Genomic DNA, 19,319 nt, shown 5'->3' on the forward strand with positions numbered 1-19,319 from the left:
TACCCAAGGTTTGGGAAAATTATTCTGAAGATGTAAAGAAATATAATAAACAAGAATTGCAAAATTATAACTCAGCTATACAAACAAGGACACACAAACAACATTCTCTAAGAAGCTGACTCTAGTATGCAATATTTGAAGAAGCTTGTAGGACCTTAATCCTAACTCTAAGGTTTAGATCATCTGAATCCAATCAAGATATGTCGATATACTCAAGTTGAGGCTCGCAGTACGTGGCATAAGAATAATTCTCTGGTTCTAAGGTAATGGTTTTCCAACATCCTTGAGCACCTGCCGATATACTTTGGATTATGACCCTTAGTACGTGGCAGGGGAGGTATTAGCCCAAATAAGTGGCCTAGTTGTTAGGCTTTTCCTTGAACTATAGTTTAGTGAGAAAGCCCAGCAACGTGAAGACCGGGACAACATAGGTAAGAGATGTTTAAAAATATGCTCAACATGAAAGAAATAAGATGTCTCTAATGCAAAGTCCTAAAGAGATAGAGTTTTGAAAGTCATAAAGAAGCACAAACTTGCATACATTGTTTGCATTCAATCCCTAGATTGAGGAGAGTTGTATTTTAGACCTAAGTCTAAGTGAGCATGAATAAATCTCCTCAATTTGGTCCTACCAAACCATACTTAATCCTATATGCATTATGTCAGCTAGGTCAGAATCTAGACACCTAAGTCTGCATGAAAATGAAGCTGACATTTATGAATAATAACTTAGAAAAATTTAAGCAAGACAAAGGTATTAATTCAATCAGACGAAGATGGGTCACATCACGGTCACCAAACCTATGATCGTTGCAAAAAAATTTCTTTCTTTCCTTTTTAGGGAAAAGAGAGAGAAACTCTCTCAAGGTCCACTTGACTTTTTGAAAATAGATTGATTTTGAAATAACTTGCCTCCATTTTGAAATTTACAGGAAAATGGGGAGACGGGGCTCCCTCGTCGGTACGAGGTTCAACCATTCTTGACGCCTTTACCAGGGGTAATAGAACCAAGGATCAAACTTATGCCTTTGCTTTGCCTAAATTTGTCTAAGTAATTATCTTAAGTCCTAAATGCACATTGAATCAGGTTTTGCTATGAATTTGAACTTTAAAAAAATGTATATGATCTTTTGAAATGTTTCAGAAATTTAGATTTTTCTAAGTGATTCTGAAATGGATTTGAAAATATCCTTTTAAGATGTCAACTTTGAGGTTCAAAAATCGATTTTGGAATTGAAAGGTTAAAACTTGAAATGAACTCGAATTGAAAACTTGAAATTGAAATCAAAGTTTAAGAACTTTGAAATCTGAATTGATTGAAAATCGAATTTGAGTTTGTTTTTTATTTGAGAATTGAACTTAGAGATCGAATTTTGGATTTGAAATCAGAATTGAATTTAAAATTTGAACTTTAAACTTGAAATTAGAATTGAAGTTTGGAATTCTGAAATAGGAATTTGAACTTAAAATCGAATTTCAATTTGAAAATTGAAATTGAAATTGAAATGAAAATTGAATTCAAAATTGAAATTATTTTTTTAAAATGATTATGAAAATACTTTGAATTTACAAATGATTTTAAATTTGAAATTGAATTTCATTTTCAAAAATAGCTTTGAACTTAATTCTTGAAAATAAAATTAAATGAAAAATAAATTTTGAAAATCACTTAGAAAATATTTTGAATTTGAAAATGTTTTGAATAATTTAGAAAATAATGATACAATTCTATCTTAAATGATGAATGTATTAAAAGAATTTGTTTGAAATTGGAATTAAAAGCAAATTTTATTTTTTAATAGAATTAAAACAAGATTAAATTTTAATATATTCATGACTATGGTCACAAACATATTCTAATCTAATCTTTATTTGAATTCTAATAAAGAATGAAATAAATTTTATGCCTTTATAGGATTTAAAACAAAATTAATTTTTAATACATTCATGACTATGGCTACAAATATATCTCAAATTAATTTATATTTTAAATTCTGATAGAGGAAGAAAAGGAAATTAATTTTAGAAAATGTGATGTTTTTTTTTTAAAAATGACCTAAAGTGCAGGTCAAATTTTATTCCATAAAAGATAAAAATCCTAAGTATTGTTCGCATTCTGACTATGGCAAAAAATGTGAATAATCTACTTAGGGTTATTTACCTTTTATTAGAATGATGCACGTGTCATTCGTGTTTCACCATAGTGCCCTTTTTAAAAGAAAATAAAAATAACATGCCATAGTCAATTATAAAAAATTAAAATACAACTACATGCTCATCTATTCTAATCTAAACAGAAAATAGAAATTCTCATTAAAAAAAATTATTACAATCTCAAATTTAAACTAAACATTAAAATTTCTTAATCTAAAAGAAAAACCAATGTCTTCTGCGCTTTCCTGCAAAACAAAAAATAACACAAAGCAACAGAGGTACGAAATACAAGAATACAAAGTAAAATATGCGAGAAGTAAATAGAGAATTTAAGTGGATACGAATTAAAATGCACTAAATAAAAAAAAATTACATTGTGAAATTAAACATTGAATGTGTAAGGATTGAACGAGGATGTAATAATGGAATTATTGACAAGCTTAAACACTAACAGGCATTCATCTTTAAAATTAAAAGAAAGCGAAAATCACGATTAAGAACTACTAAACAATAAGAAATAAAAGACTGAATATAACAAATGAAGTTATAAGATAATAGCAAAGAACACAGGGATTGAAATTGAAAGGAATGTAACATGGATAATATGCAAAACGCACAGGATGAAATGCATATGCATATGCTGAGAATGAAATTGCATATGCATATGCAATATGCGAGAATGAAAAATAAGCATATGCTAAAATGAAATGCATATGTGTATGCAAAATGCAGGAATGAAACGTAAGCATGTACTAAAATGCAGGAGATGAAACATACGTATATGCTAAAATGAAATGCAGGAAATAAAACATGAGTACATGCTAAAATGGAATACAGAAAATGGAACATGAGTACATGCTAAAATGGAATGCAAGAAATAAAACATAAGCATATGCTAAAATGAAATGTAGAAAATGAAACATAATCATATGCTAAAATGAAATGCAGGAAATGAAACACCAGCATATGCTAAAATGAAATGCAGGAAATGAAACATAAGTGTATGCTAAAATGAAATGTAGGAAATAGAACATGGACATATGCTAAAATGAAATGCAGTAATGAAATGCTATCATGAGTAAACAAACACAAGCACAACTCTTTCTTAAAATGCCCTGCTTATGCTATGCCACAGTTTGATGCATACAACGATACACATATGTTGATGAAACAAACGAATTCACAGGTGAATGCAGGTATATATCTAAGTGCAAACAATCTATAATTGATATATGAATGAAGCTAAAATAATTGCAGATGCAAGATTAGAAAATGCTAATGCTGATAACTATGCAAAATGAATCAGATGTGCTATGGGGTGAGCAGATCACAGTAGAAACTATAATGCTACCGATCAGATCTGTGCAGCAGACGTTGATGATGCAGTGCTGGATGAAGAACACAACAACCGATGACAGAAGGCAATCCACTACTATGACTGATTGCAAATTGAAGTGCAGGTGTTGAATGTGATATACAGAATATGTAGAGGATTAAAGTGTGCAGACAGGCAGCCCCGTGGAAATGCAAGAATGAATACCAAATGCATAAAAAATAAAACGGAGGATGCAAGATGCGATGCAGAATGGTGGATGAAGAAACAGGAAAACACAATGTCGTGAAGTGCAGATGGTTTCAGATGTAATGAGAAAAACAAAGGCAACAGGTACTGTGATGATGGGAATGCATAGAAACGTGTGATGATCAGAGCAACACATGAATGAATATGCAACTAGATGCCAAACTAAAATGCTATGCGTAACTTGCAGATGACGTGAATCAGATAAAAATTAACAGATGAAATGCATTGAAAGGATGCACAGATGCAAAGATATCGATGAAATGCGAGAATGAATGCAAATGCACAACAATGAAAGGAGATTTGTCACATATTTCATCAGATGTACAAATCAAGAAATGCATATGCACCAGTGGAGAAAGAAAACTAATAAAATGTAGATGCGTGAATGATGAAATCAACTGAAGAATGTTGCTGAAGTGATGAAGATGCTGGATGATAGTAATCAGATGCCAAGCACGACATAAAGCACAACAGGTGCATGTTGATGCTCTGCAACAAGACACACTGCAGAAATGCACAGGAAATTAGAGGATGCCAATGCACAATCACAGGAAATTTATAATAGTAATGTTGTGTGGTGAATCAAATGCAAATAAAGTGTGAATGAAAATATAGAATAAAAGAGGGAATGCAATGCACATATGATGTTGCAAATCCGATGGACAGAGATCTAAAACAAAGATGCAGATTAGGCAATTTACTATGGGATGATCCGATGCTGGATGTTATGCAATGCTGAGAAAAAGAAACAGATGCACACAGACAATGAAGAACACGATGTAGAGTGAAGATATGATGCTGGATCAGATCCGATGCGTGATGAAGATGATAATCAAATGCAGAGGCGATGCAAAATGATTAACTCAAATACGCGATGCAGATAATGAAATTAAAAATTGCAGAAGGTGCGGATTGAGTTCGATGCACAGAACAAGAAGTCAAAACAAATTGCAGAAAATTGATGCAATTGCTATACTAAAACAGGAAATCAATGCAATTGAGATAAAGATGCTGGAATGCTATGAATGCAACCGATGCAGAGAAGAAAAACAAGGACAAAAGATCTTAATAGGTGCTAGGTTTGCTGGATTTCATGGTTGACCCAACAGAATTCATGAAAAACAACTCATGGCAGAGCGATGAATTTCTCATGGCAGATCAAGTTCGATGCTAATTTGATGTCGGGATGCTAATGCAGAAGATAGATCAATGCAATATTATGAAAAGGGGGTGAACGATGCCGATGAGGTCACTACGATATAGAGTGAATGAGATGCATGGTGCTGAAAAGGGAAATTGCGATGCTGGATGAACATGATGCAATGAAATGAAATGGAAAACATAGCTATGCTATAATGGAATTCATATGCTATGCAATGCAGAGGATGAATTGCCATGAGATGCAATGATATAAGGGATGACAAACAGGTAATGAACAAAATGGATGATGATGCAATACACAACGTAAATTGATGCAGATCTAAATACAATGAATGAATGATCGATGCTATGGACAGAAAATAAAATGAGGTGATAATGGAGATGATGAAATGCAAGGGAGCGTCGAATCTGATATGCAAAAGCATAAACAGAGATTGAATGCGCATAAGCAATAAAAATTTAGCAATGAATTGCAAAGAAAAATGTTGGAGCATAAGCAACCTGAAGATAAAATAAAAAAAAAGGAATCAACACCCTGTTGCAATATACAGATCAATGTTGCTATAGGTAGATTGATGTTGTAACATATGCTTCTGATGGACAGTGGAGGATGAAAGAAAAGAAAAGACAGGTGCGATGCTTGTGAGATATTGGTCGATGCAACATGTATTGCAGTAATGAAATCAAAGCAATGATGAAAACAAAAATCATAAAAACGAAATGAATTGAAACTCACAGAAGCATAATATTGAATAGGAAAAGCGAAATATAAAATTTACCACAGTTGAGGAATGAGCATGCCAGCTTCTCAGCGTTCTCCGGTGAAGAGGGGCAAACCCGAAGCCTCTGGTGAAGAAGAAGGAAGGAGAAAGCCAGAGGAAGAAGGAGGGAAAAGAGGAAAGAAGGAGAAGAAGAGAAGAAAAAATCAGAAAGGGAGAGAGAGGAACTCATTTTTTCCTCCTTTTAAAAGATGATCCTCCCCTCTCATTTACGTGAGTTTATAAAGGTGAGGGTGGTTACGAAATTTTCAAAAGCGCCCCTTCTAAATTTTTAATTTTTTTTAAAAAGAAGGCTTTAGTTGCAAAAAATTTCAAAGACCCTTTCTTATTTAACCTAAAGTCACTTTCTGAAATTTTGCCTTTTTATTTTTCGAAATAAAATCTAAAATATTATAATAAAAAAACATGCGAGTGACTCAAGAGACAAGATCCAAATGGAGTTTTGAAAGATTTTTGCAAAAATATTGAATTTGAAGTTTGAGGACTTGGAAAAGGAGAGCTTTTTTAAATAGAATAATTAATTTTAAAAATTGAATTTTAAAAACAGATCTGGATATGAGATTTTGAGTAAGGATCGACTTTGGATCTCAAACTGAGAAAAAATGAGAGAAATGGATCCCAATAGAGATTGGATCTGAATGAAATACCTAAGCTATACAGAGAATTGATTTTGGATTTTTAGATTTGGATTAAAAATAAAAGATTTGGGCTCAGAAATTGATTTAAATGTCTGATCTGGATCTGAGGTTGGGTCAAGTATAGAAAATGAAATTGTCGGATCTTCAACAAGGAAGTAAATTCAAGAAATGATTAAAAATTGACCCAATTTTCCTTTTGACTGACTCAAAAGGTGGGTCCTAACGGCAAAAAGGGAAATTTTGAAACTTTGAAAAATTTGGGGTGTTTACAACGTGGCACAAGAAAGACCAACAATCACAGTTCATCGGCCCCAACACGACCCCCAAGCAAGGACACAATTGAGGCAACTAAGGTATGATTATTAAGGTCTTGAGTTATGTGTGTATACAACCAATGGTACTTGCATGCATGTGTTGATACTCAATTTCAACTGGCGATAAAACCAGGGTGATGCGAATGAAGTAGGTATGTAATAGCCAAAATATAGTGCAGTTCTTATGTTCAGAAAAGAAATTTTGTTGGCTAGTGAAGTGAGTATATCACATGTTATTTGGTTGTTATTCAATCTGCAAACTCATTTAAATCTAACATTAATGTATCTATTATTTTGATAATGTAGCACCTAGAAAGATTCATAGAGATACTCCAAAAGTACTACATACAGCAAAAGCTAGCAATACACAAAGTGCCAAAGACCATTTATTGTACCTCGTATTTTTCTGTGAGTCTCAAACACAATGTTTCTGTTGTTTTCCTACCATCCAATAGAAACCAATCGATAAACATTGAAATTCTCAACAAATGCTTCAATTGCCAAAACATCGAGAAGGAGCTCACAATTGCTTGGAGACCGACCAATTTTTGTATCCATTCTGTGAATATGATAAGGTATGCTTAACGTTTACGTTTATATAACATAAATTTTCAATTGCACGATGACCTTAAACTTCCATTTATGTTGTAGATCTTGATTCATGTCAACTGGCCAATTATCATTGGGTTCTTTGGGTAATGGATGTGAATACAAAGGTGTTTGTTTATGTTGTATAATTCCACATGATTTACAAAGCTTGCTAATCAAAATGTTGTAGATATTGTATGATAACATTACTTATTCATTTTAATTTAAATGTATTTCAGATTCATTTTTTGTAGGGTGGTTTGACTACGATGTTTACACCCACTGAAAGACCACTATTGTGCAAGATATTCCTAAGCAAACGAACGGGTAATTACTTCATTTTTGTAATTTTTTTTAAATTCGTACATGTAACTATTCTTGACTTGGTATATGATTAATGCAGTTATGATTGTGTGATATTTGTCCTAATGTATATGTGATACTTGGGCTTAGGCAAAAAAATAAATTTCACGCAAGTATGTTGTATGAATTGTGTTATTTTTTTTATGTAAGATATTATTAGTTGTCCACTAATAACCCTTTTCAGAAAAATATATTTGTTTATAGAAAGCGTTGATGAAATTCTATAAACGTGAGATAAAGAAGGTTCATTTGGAGTTGCCTAAATATATGCCCGAGAGGAAGGAAAAAAGGGTTGAGGGGGAGGAAAAGAGGGCTGAGAGAGATGAAAAGAGGGCATCAGACAATAAGGTGCCGGATGACGAGGACAAGTTAGCTGAGCTGTGGACAATCCTACAAAGTATACATTGATGGTTATGTAGATGGATGATGAGATTATAGAAAACATGCTTATTTTGTTCGGTCATGGTTATATAAAACATTGTAATTTGATTCTAAAGAGAAATCTTTGATTGTCATTTTGCTCCGTCATGATTATAAGAATTTGCTTTTATTCTTTTGGTTGTATACATTAATGGTTACTTTGTTTTAGTTATTGTTCTTGCTATGTTCTTTTTAGTGCTCTTCATATTCTCTTGGTTGAATTGCATCTTTCATAGAAGGTTTAGTACTATAATTTGGCTTATACTTACCATCATATACAATAACACAATCATTCTATTGGTGCTTGGCAACATGAAGATAGCATGTTTATGTTTGTTTTGCTTACTAGGAATTGCACTTAAGATTCATGGATCACTCCTGGAGATTTTGTGATGATAAACCAGAGATAAGGAATAATAGCTCATTTGTATGTCTAAAGAAAGTATTAGTAATGACTTTTGTAGCTTTTCTGGAGACCCTTTCATCAATAAATGAAGTATTCTACCTAAGTTTACAACTTCTTTTTTCTTAAAATTTGTTCTTTTGATTTGGAATACATGCAAATGATTGGACAACAGTAAAAGGAATAGTAACTTTTGACTTAGACAACAAGTGTTACAATTTGTAGTTCTGTACCATGTTTTCAAGAAAACGTATAACCCATAATGAAAAATTTTGCACATAATGAGAAAATCCGCCTATATAATTGCGAATTGTTTTGTATACTTGCATAATGAGAAAATTCGCATGTAGTCAACTTTCACAACTACCAACGTAAAACTCTTAACAAAATTCGCACGATAAAACTGAATCTTGCATCTCTTAAAGTCAATATCATGCAAAAATCCATGAAGTCCACAACTTTTGATGAATTTCACATCAAAAGTTTACTTTTGCAGCTATCACATGCAAAAATCTTGACAAATTTCGCACATAAGGAATTTTCGCAAGAGTTGTAGCAATTATCAGAACATAACTGCAAAAATAGTAGAGATTTTGCGAAAGTGAGGAGCAAATTTCGCAGGTGTAGTGTGCAAATTTCATGATTTTCACATAAATAGCATGCACAACTAATTTTTAGTGATATTTAGCGGGATTGGGAGAGCATCGCGACTTAACGCTTGAAACTAAGGAGATCTGCACGTTCTAAGGATAAAATGGTCCTAAAAAAGTAAGGAACCTATAAAATTGGATATTTGATGGATTTTGAAATTTGTAGGGCATTTCGAGAAACACATCAAATTTAACGTACATGTCATTTTCTGAATAGATATTTGCTCCAATAATAAGCTATTTGATGTCAGGTTCATACAATAATCAGATTTTAATTTTTCTTCATTTGGATGTGAGAAAAACAAAGACAGATCCAATTGGACTTACAATACCAATTGGTGTGATGCTCTCTCCAATCTTTAAAAAATTTGGACCTTGCCATATTATTTCCTTTCTAAAGCTTACAGCAACTACGAGTTATCTGATAGAACTCAACCGACAAAAAGAGAGACAACACTTGCAATACAGTTACAATCTTGTCATCGAGAAAAACAAAAAAGGAAAAGAATGGGGCATGAGAAAGATTTCCACATCAAACCAGATTACAATTGATTTTCATTTCTTGTATAGAATGAAAACGTGGTTAATGCAACATTAGAATGACCATCTTTAGCAGAGCAATAAAATCATCCATATAATTGAACAGGACAAAAAATTGATGGCATAAAAAGTAACATGCACAAACACCATTCCATTTATTTCAAAAAAGGGCCACGGAGAAAGACTTGACCAATAAAGCCTAACAAAAGAACTGACGAGTTATTATTTAATGCAACCAGATGTCATATACAACAGACTGTACCCAACATTTAAATTTGACTAATAAGATACTAATATACAACAAATGTTGCATGTACAAAAAAAATACAACACATACATGCATTATACAACATATACATTATGAAGCCCATTTAAGTGAAGAACCTGCCCTTAATAATGTACTTAAAGCAGAAGATCGAGTTGCACGAACGATAGAATCTGGTGACCGACTCATTTTCCCAGTTAACAGTCCAAACACCTGAGCACAAAAGCAGCGGAAGTGCAGTCAAATAACAGGAATATGAGGAAAGCAAACAAATTCAACCAAATTCCAACAACATATTCGATGATTTGTAAATTGTAACCTGTGCAATATAATAAGAAAACAAGCGTTGGTCCTCTAAATGTGAAAGCAAGCATGCAGCAAAGCAAATGGCATTTGCTTGGATAACTGACCAAGGAGCATCACAAGCCTGCTTCCAGATCAAAAAATAAAAAGTTAAGACGGTGGATATTGAAAAATTTCTCCTATACATCTCAATGAAGAATAATATGCTTCAAGAGATATGCCAACCTGAATTACAGATGCCAAGTAAGTGTCAGCCCGAGAAGGAACATGTTGAAGGAGGAGTTTGGTAATGTGTCTAATGAAGTCCTCATAGTCGCTCCTGAAAAGGTCACAATCAGATCAAGTTGTCATGAATATAGACGCAGGAAGCAATGGAAACAAGTGTATATCAAAGAGAAATAGATCAGAACAGTATAAAAAGGTACACATTGAATAGCTAAAAGATAGGAGCAGATAATAGTCTCCATACCTATGATCCAAATTAAAAGGAGCACTTATTAGCAAAGCAAAATCATTCACCTCCAACAACGGCAGTAACTGCCAAAGAGTGTTCTGCAGAGAAAATATAGCACATTCAGTAAAGAAAATGATAAACTTTCATGTAAGGGTGCGTTTGGTAAACTGGTAAAATAGATAAAATGAATGAAATTCCTTGAAATCTCAAGAATGAGAATTTTCTAGTTTTGAGGACCCACACCTCTGTTCACTTTTCCAAGAATTGTCAGCACCACCTCTACTGGTGCTAACAGTAATTCCTGTTTAAAAGGTTCAAATTGTCGGTTTTTGAGAAATTGAAGGAACAAGGACTCAGAATTTTTGTTTTCCACATTTCACTAAAAAGGCCAAAAGTGGGTTATATTGCCTTGGTATCTAAATGCGTCAAATAGGAAAAAATGATAAAAAGCAGACCAACCAAACCTTGCATGCCTGACGAACACCAGAATCCTCATCATGAACATGAAGAATAATACGAGGAAGAATTGCATGCACCTGATGAGAAAACAATGGCATTCTACCAAAATAAGCTTCAGCAAGAAATTATTGTATTTTAACAACAACCAGCAGGTGAATACAAGAAAACTACACAAGCAAGAGAATTGAAAAGGTAAGTAAATCACCTAACGTAATTAAAAAAAACAGCAGTGATATATTCGCACTGAATAGAATCCATGCTGAAAGTTGCACAAATAAGAGGCATACGTGGAGTTAAAGGAAAAGCTGGAACAGAAGAAGAAACCTTGAAAACTTTACAGGTGGCAGTACAGAGCTGTAAGAAGTTATTTTCAAACTCAGAACAAGGTCAATGTAATTTCTTTATTCAAAAATGTAAGAATACTTTGAAACTATCAAACGTTGTTGAAACAAATTGTTAGAGAAAATGAGATAATCAATCTTATTGAAGAACCCTAGACTCACTTTTATAGAGAGAAGAGAGCTAGAAATAGAAAGAGGCAATTACAATCTATCCATATCAGTCCACGGTGAATAGGAAAAGAAAAGATAACGAAAGTTATAAACGAACATGACAAAAAAGGAATGACAGAAAATAGAATTCTAACACACCCCCTCAAGCTGGAGTGTAGATGTCTATCAAACCCAGCTTGTCTGATAGTTGATGATGCCTCTTCTTGGGAAGACCTTTAGTGAAGATATCGGCAATCTGCATCTCAGAGGACATATAGGGAGTGCTAATCTTTCCTTCCTTCACAACATTTCTAATAAAGTGGCAATCAACTTCAATATGTTTAGTCCTCTCATGGAAGACTGGATTAGAAGCAATGTATGTGGCTGATTTATTGTCACAAAACATAAGCATAGGACATGCAACAAAGATGCCCAGATCTTCAAGTAACGCCGCAATCCAAATAAGCTCAGAGGATGTTTGTGCCATCGCCCTATATTCAGCCTCAACACTTGACCTTGCTACATCAGAGTGTTTCTTACTGCGCCATGTGACAAGATTGCCCCCCAAAAAGGTAGCATAACCGATGGTGGATTTTCAATCATCAGGAGAGCTAGCATAGTCTGCATCGGAGAATGCAGCAATATGTAGATGGCCATTATTTTTGTAGAGGAGACCTTTACCAGGAGATCCCTTCAGGTAGCGTAGAATAAGGAGTACATCGTGCCAATGACTATATCGAGGTACATCCATATGTTGGCTAACATCTTTTGATAGATCCCCATAAAGAAAAGCATTTTTAACATCTAATTGATAAAGAGGTCATCTTCTGTTAACAGCTACAGACAAAATAACTCGTATAGATCCAAGTCAAGCCACTGGAGAGAAAGTTTTAAAATAATCCACCCCATAAGTTTGTGTAAAGCCCTTTGCCACTAGTCTGACCTTGAGGCGCTCAACTGAACCGGCGAGATCGTACATTTCCCAGACCAGGTGACCCGGTGTGGATCTTGAGAATTTTAATTACGTAAAAAGTTATAGTGAGTTGTGATGATCTTCTAAGGTTGACGAAGATAGCCATTTATGAATTTGTAGATTTGGATTTCTGTTGTAGCACGATTAGAGAATCAGATCCTTAGTGATTTTAGATCTTGATATGAGGTTACGCGTGGGTCTTCTGAGGAAATATGGGTCATTTGAAGAATGATACCTTAAGCGAAGTTATGACAGCTAGTCGCACAAGGCCTTGAGATATGGAAATAAGTTAAAGTTATTCTGGACAAAAAGTCTCTTAGAAATAGCAATGACAACATACAATAACCTGATTATGATAAAATACAGAGACCCCATTCAAGAAACAAAAGTGTATTAAGGAAATCACGCATATATTTTGTTCAATAGTAGAAACCGTTCTCAAGAACTCATTATGAGTTGTCTTGATCACTTTAAAAGCATACATGTTTGGGATGACACACACATGTTGTGCATCTTCGTCAATACCAATTAACTCAGACTACGATCTCTACGGAAAGTCATTCAATGAAATTTCGTGGACGAAATTCTTTTAAGAGGGGTAGGATGTAAAACCCACAAAAAAAAACTTTTTTGGACCCGGGTCAGATTCAGACCCGACCCGGATCCGATAACCCATTAGGGTTATAACACCCAACGCAGGGGGGAGGCGACGGTTTTTAAAACCCTCTTCCTTCCCCCCCCCCACCACGTTCCCCTTTTCCTCTTCAACTGAAAAGGGAAACCCTTCGAGGGTTTCCCGAATCGCACCCCACCTGAGCCCTTTAAGAGCAACGCAGAGGGGAGGGAGGACTCACATCGCCTCCTCCTCCCCTCCCTCTCGAGTCTCCTCTCTCTCGTCCTCCCCCCTCATTCCCGGCGTGCGAACGAGCACGACGCGACGACTACCCCACCCCACCCCAGGTAAGCCCTCAGTCTTCTTCTTTCTACTTCTTATGTGCCTTCCATCTCTCTCTCCCTTTCTGTTGCTGGCAAGCAGGGGCTCGCCCCCTGCTGCCTCATGGAGTTCCGGTAGGTAGGGGCTCGCCCCCTACTGCCTCTTACTTCTGGGCAGGTAGGGGATGCCCCTGCTGCCTCTCAGTTCTCGGTAGGCAGGGGTTCGCCCCCTGCCGCCTCTCAGTTATGGGCAGGCAGGGGACGCCCCTACTGCCTCTCAGTTCTCGGCAGGCAGGGTTTCGCCCCCTGTCGCCCCTCTATTTTCGGCTGGCAGGGGCACGCCCCTGCCGCCTCCCTTTTTCGACCAGTAGGCAGGGGCGATGATTTCCCTTTTCGGTAGGACCAAATGGGTCTTCGTGTGTTGGTAGGAGCTGTTAGTGCACGTCACCGTGTGTTGGGACGTTGCAAGTTCAAAACCCTAAGGTATGTTGTATTTTGGGTTGGGTTAGCCAGCCTTCGGGTTGTCGAGCCCACACATGTCGCCCCCTATCTCCATTGTATGGGGTCAGCACCGACTCGGTCAATACTTCTTGTATTTTAATAATCGCTTTATTTGTTTACAACTCGCATGACGGATCTCACTTTTGCTCCACGACTCGAGCTCTGCATCACTTACACTCATAGGCACTCACAGCGATACAACCTCCCGAGGTAGGGGAAAGTTGCACGAGGACTTTGGATGAATTAAATAAAGTAGTTGAATCTTGGGATAAGAACAACTGATATATTTTCATGCATGCGTAAATATGGATGAATGTGACTTATGATGGTCTGCCCTTTACTTGACTTTGTTTATCTGAAATTACATGTTTTCTTGTAGTCGTCAGGTCTTGCATGCATAGTTTAGTTCTGCAGTTAGTCTTCCGCCATTACTTTCCTTTACTTGCCATGCTTAGATTTGCTAGTATTAGTTCTAGCTTGTGTTCCATCTGTGCATTGCTAGATGCAACTAATTGTACTCCGAGTCGATTACTCAAAATGAATGATTGGATCCATGATGATCCCAAGACTTGTTTGATATTTCCTGTTTTGTAGTGACTGCATGCCAAGTTATATTATTGATTTGATGACATACAAAACACAATGTTGGGGTTATCCTTCGTGAAACCTTTGATCTACTGCCATCACCGGACCTTTTTGACAGGTACGATATGTTCACTACAATGAGTAGTATGAGAGGTCGTTAAGCACCCCGAGTTGTGCAATAAGCACTCTGTTGAAATAAATAAAAATAATGATATTTGACTTCACAGGCCAAATGCTCAAAGAGCTATGCATGTCAAGATTGAACCAAATGAATTGCAACATATTGAATGTTACCCTTTCATGTTGTGGCAACCTCGAAACGTGCAAATAACACAATGTTGAGATCACATATATGGTGATGATTCGCCTTCACAGGCAAGATGCTCGAGTTGGTTGAAAGACCAGAGCATGCAGAATGGGTCTTCAGTTAACTAACACCTGACATACCCATTCGAACCACTAACTCCCGTCAAAAGAGATGACGAGAAGGTACAAAACTCTAATGGACAGGTCCTTTAATGGCAGTTACGGGCAAAAGACTCGGATTTCCCAGTCATCGGAGTTAGGGGAAAGATGCTACAAAAGTTAGCTCAACACTTCAGCATAAGTTGGATGCATCCTTTGGAACAAGTGAAACGAGTGGCCTTTGAAGAATTCTCTCTCGGTCACCGATCGTCCCCTTAAGAGCGGACTCAACTAGCTATTCGGGGTATTGAAAACACATGGCATAATAGACCCCCGAACTAGTCTCAGTTGTTTCTACGATTTGTGCCTTATGCGTACCCCCAAGGCCAGCTAATATCAAAATATAAAATTAATCTGTTATCATTGCTAGTCGAACTGTTTATGACTGTTGTAGCATTACACTTGTTAGTTAAACAACTAACGTCGTTCTTACTTGTAATAATTAGCTACTCAGGCTAGCTAATTGCTTATAATGATGCTTACACCTTGTGTTGTATATTCCCTTCAGTTTAGTTGTTCTTTGCTTATATTGCTCATGCTAGAATAGATGTAATTTCTCGCAATTCAATTATACATGCTACCACTGTCTTTAATGAAATAAATTGTTTATCTTATGAATGTCCTGTTTTATTTATTCTACATTGTCTATTTGTGCACCTACCAGTTTTTTATGAAACTGACCCATTTCATGAGCAGGTGACGAGTAGTACTTTTCAGACGACCGATGGCACAATGCAACATGGCTCGAGATCACCCTCTTTCTGCTGGCATTCTGGCTATTCTCTATAAGTAAGATTGGTTTATAAGCTAACGTGCCCATAATTGTCAACTTGTTTTCCTCTCTAAAAGAAAATTGCTTCCGCTTACGATTTGATAGATCAAAACCCTAAAATTTGAAAGGTTTTCTCTAAATGTTTTCAAAATTTACAAGTTGAAATTTTTGGGGCGTTACGTATGCACTAAGGCACACCCACAAGTAAAAAGTAAATTTTTATTAATTGTTGAATTATGCACAAAGAATGCATATTTGAGAGAAGGGGCTTTGGCCTCTGTATATATAAAGGAGAGGGAAGATTCTAGTTGTTAGAGAATCCTAACAATTAGTGTAGCTAGCAAGCAGTTGGACTCTCTAAAGGCTAGCTATCCTAGCTTTAAAGAATACAAAAGAAAAAAAAAGTTTCCTATGCTAGAGAGCACATAACATACGATACAAGGAACACCCATATAAGAGAAGGGGCTTTGGGCCATTTATATATACTCGAGAAAGGATTCTAGTTGTTAGAGAATCCTAACAGTTAGTGTAGCTAGCTATCCTAGCTTTAAAGAATACAAAAGGAAAAAAAAGTTTCCTATGCTAGAGAGCACATAACATACAATATAAGGAACACCTATGTAATCATAGAAATTTACCCAGTACATAGTCAAACTAAACCTTAAGTGCATATAACATGTCATAACAAACATCTATTCTACCCTAGCACTTTAACTATGACATAAAACAAACTAGACCTAAAGTGCATATAATCTGCAACACTACACGGTGTTTATGCATATGACAAATGAATATGAATGAATTTTAACAATACACATATTTTAAGATGGACCCAATACAAGTGTACATGGACGTGTAACAATGACACAAACCAGATCTTACCCCACCAGATCCAACCTAACACAAGACTCAAACATACAAGAAATACAAACTCAAACCCAAAATATAACACATTCAAACCAATCCCAAACATACTACTGCAATACAACTCCTATACTACTTACAACATAGTGGAATTTGTAACATTCATATTTTATATAAAAGAAAAAATCCCATTGTTGGTAAATGAAAGGATCATCCTGTCACTGTGAAAGAAGTGCCTTTGTTGCTTACATTGGTCAAATAGCTGATGGGCGCTGTGCATAAAATTTTCATGGTTAAAGTTCTTGTTTCATTAGAATCATACAAATGGAGAATCAAAGTGATTCTAAAAAATCTGCACTACTCACAAATGGAAAGACGACACATAACATGGGCGATCTAACATAAATATGTAAATTCAATCCAGCAATTTGCCTGCCTGCATGCGTGAGTGTGTGTGTTTGTGTGTTGGGGTGGGGTGGGGTGGGGGGATGGTGTCATGCATGTATAATGTGCTAAGAATAGAAGGATTGTGGAAGTGATGGATACCTGCTCTAAAAAGTTATCTTGTTTATTCCCAACACTGAACTTGCTAAGTGCACCAAAAGCTGCAAATGCAGCAGCTCTTATTTTTACATCAAGGTTGACCTGTTTGACAAAAATTCAAAGAAACTAGATTAGCTGACTAGAAGCAACAGAAGCCTCTGAAAAAATACTACCCAACTTAAACAAATGTCAGTTGAAAGCTGAGTAAAATTGTAACATAACACACTATTTTCCCAAATTATAAACCTTAATTTCAGTTCAAATATAGCGATTTATATAAAAGCCAAACCTATATCCTTATCTGTTCAAGTGCTGGGAAAGGTGCCCATAACAGAAAATATTTTTAATAATTAAATTACAAAATATTTACTCTCAAACTTTTGACACAAAGTAACAATATGCAAAGATGGAATTTTTTTAAAATATAAGAAAAAAAATACTTACGATTTTGAGAGGTGTAATTTTGGACCCATCAACAAAATTATGAAATTTGTGAAATTGACTTTTTATTCTTCAGGAATTTGAATTTTTAACTATTTTTAGTGGATTCAAATATGAAACTTTTTGCTTATTTACATGCAATATCTTAAAGTAAATGGAGAACAAAATAAATAAATAAATGAAATGATATTACATATAAATAAGATACAAGGCCAAAGGTGAAATGGTAATTTTGCCCAATGGCACAACCGACCTAACCCCTCCACCATCTTAGCTTCTCTATAAATGCCCCTTGGGTGCATGAAAAACGATAAAGGAAGAGAGGCTAAGAAGCAGAGGCACAATGACGGCTTGAGGAGTTCAAGTAGTTAAGTGATTAATAAAATGGTTCTAATAATTAGGACTAGCCTTATTTACTTTCTTATGACTAATTAGCTATAGTTTTCATAATTAAAGTTAAGTTTTCTTAAAATTAGTTTTGTAGCTATGTAGTTACGCCTTTTTAAAATTAGGATTGTATTAGTTTTGTAATTAATTATGGTTTTAACCATTAAGATTGAGCTATGATTTATTTTCCTATGTGTGATTAGTTATAGTTTTCCATAATTAAACTTAGATTTTCTTAAGTAAGCTTTGTTAGACTACTTGCTCTAATTCTCGTAATAATAATTAAGGTCATCATAAGCTAGTTTTTTGTAAGTGACTGATTATTGTTAAAGCTCCTGAATTTAGATTATTTCTGTTTTGAATGTTTTTAAGAGTTAGCCTTTTGCTTAAGTAGATTTTAGTAAATAATCTGGTAAACTCAATAATTGATTTTCAACTTTTATATCTTTTCAAATTACCGATTTTCATAAATCATGAAGTTTTATTGTTATTAAACATGGCTTAACAATCTGTTTCAAGTTAAACTGTTTTTTTGCATTGTTTTGAAAGGACATCAGTTTTTCTTCATTTCTTTAGCTATATTGCTTATAAATTTATTTATTGTTTTAAAGTGTTATTTTAGTTTCATTTTATCTTTTTTGCATTGATTGGAAACAAAACTATTTAGAAATCACATTTGATATTGAAAATCAAATGAGCGTTTCACTTTGAATGACTTGAAAACCTTTAATTATAAAAGAATACTGTTTTGAATAAATGAAAGTATTTGGATTTAAATGTCCGTTCACATAAATGCAAGTGGACCACTGGCGGGTGATATATCGACTCCGGAAAACATTATCGAGGTACAAACCCCTTATTGAATAAGGGTAATTGGCCCATTTGGCTTGTCATTGTAATTATTGGCTCAATTGACTTAGACATGAGAAATCAAATGGCTCTTTGACCTAGTTAATCGGAAAGGTGGAATTCCCCACCAGTGATCAACTCATTAGAGTTTCTGAAAGGGATACAAAATCTTTGGTGTGGTGGACCCAACATCACTATTATTATCGGCCCATTTGAAGCACAATGGGATTTTTGTATTATATATAATCTATATATATTATATTTTTATTTTTATTCCTTGTAAACAATAATTTTTTATTGTTTTATTTTTTGGGTCAACGCAAGTTGACTAGCCGTTAGAGTTGGATTAAAGGCTAGCTGATCTACCCATTAGACTAGCTCTAACGGCTAGATGGCTCTCCCATATGGTGTATATATAGGAGTTCTCCCCCTCATTGTATGG

General features: G+C 35.0%; 1 protein-coding gene across 1 annotated transcript in view; it reads right to left on the reverse strand.

Annotated features, from left to right (window-relative positions):
* Nucleotides 1-9,795: 9,795 nt before the first annotated feature.
* Nucleotides 9,796-19,319, reverse strand: part of LOC149822456 (ARM repeat superfamily protein) — a 264,124-nt gene continuing 254,600 nt past the window's right edge. The window contains exons 46-51 of the mRNA XM_089981529.1: nt 17,204-17,302; nt 11,079-11,150; nt 10,630-10,712; nt 10,386-10,479; nt 10,177-10,284; nt 9,796-10,070 (exon numbers count right to left, since the gene is read on the reverse strand). Of these exons, the coding sequence (XP_089837655.1) occupies nt 9,951-10,070; nt 10,177-10,284; nt 10,386-10,479; nt 10,630-10,712; nt 11,079-11,150; nt 17,204-17,302 (576 nt within the window). The 3' untranslated portion in view covers nt 9,796-9,950. The remainder of the gene's footprint in view (nt 10,071-10,176; nt 10,285-10,385; nt 10,480-10,629; nt 10,713-11,078; nt 11,151-17,203; nt 17,303-19,319) is intronic.

This window comes from Nuphar pumila, chromosome 11 (genome assembly GCF_984573655.1).
Source record: "Nuphar pumila chromosome 11, dmNupPumi1.hap1.1, whole genome shotgun sequence".
NCBI lineage: Eukaryota > Viridiplantae > Streptophyta > Magnoliopsida > Nymphaeales > Nymphaeaceae > Nuphar > Nuphar pumila.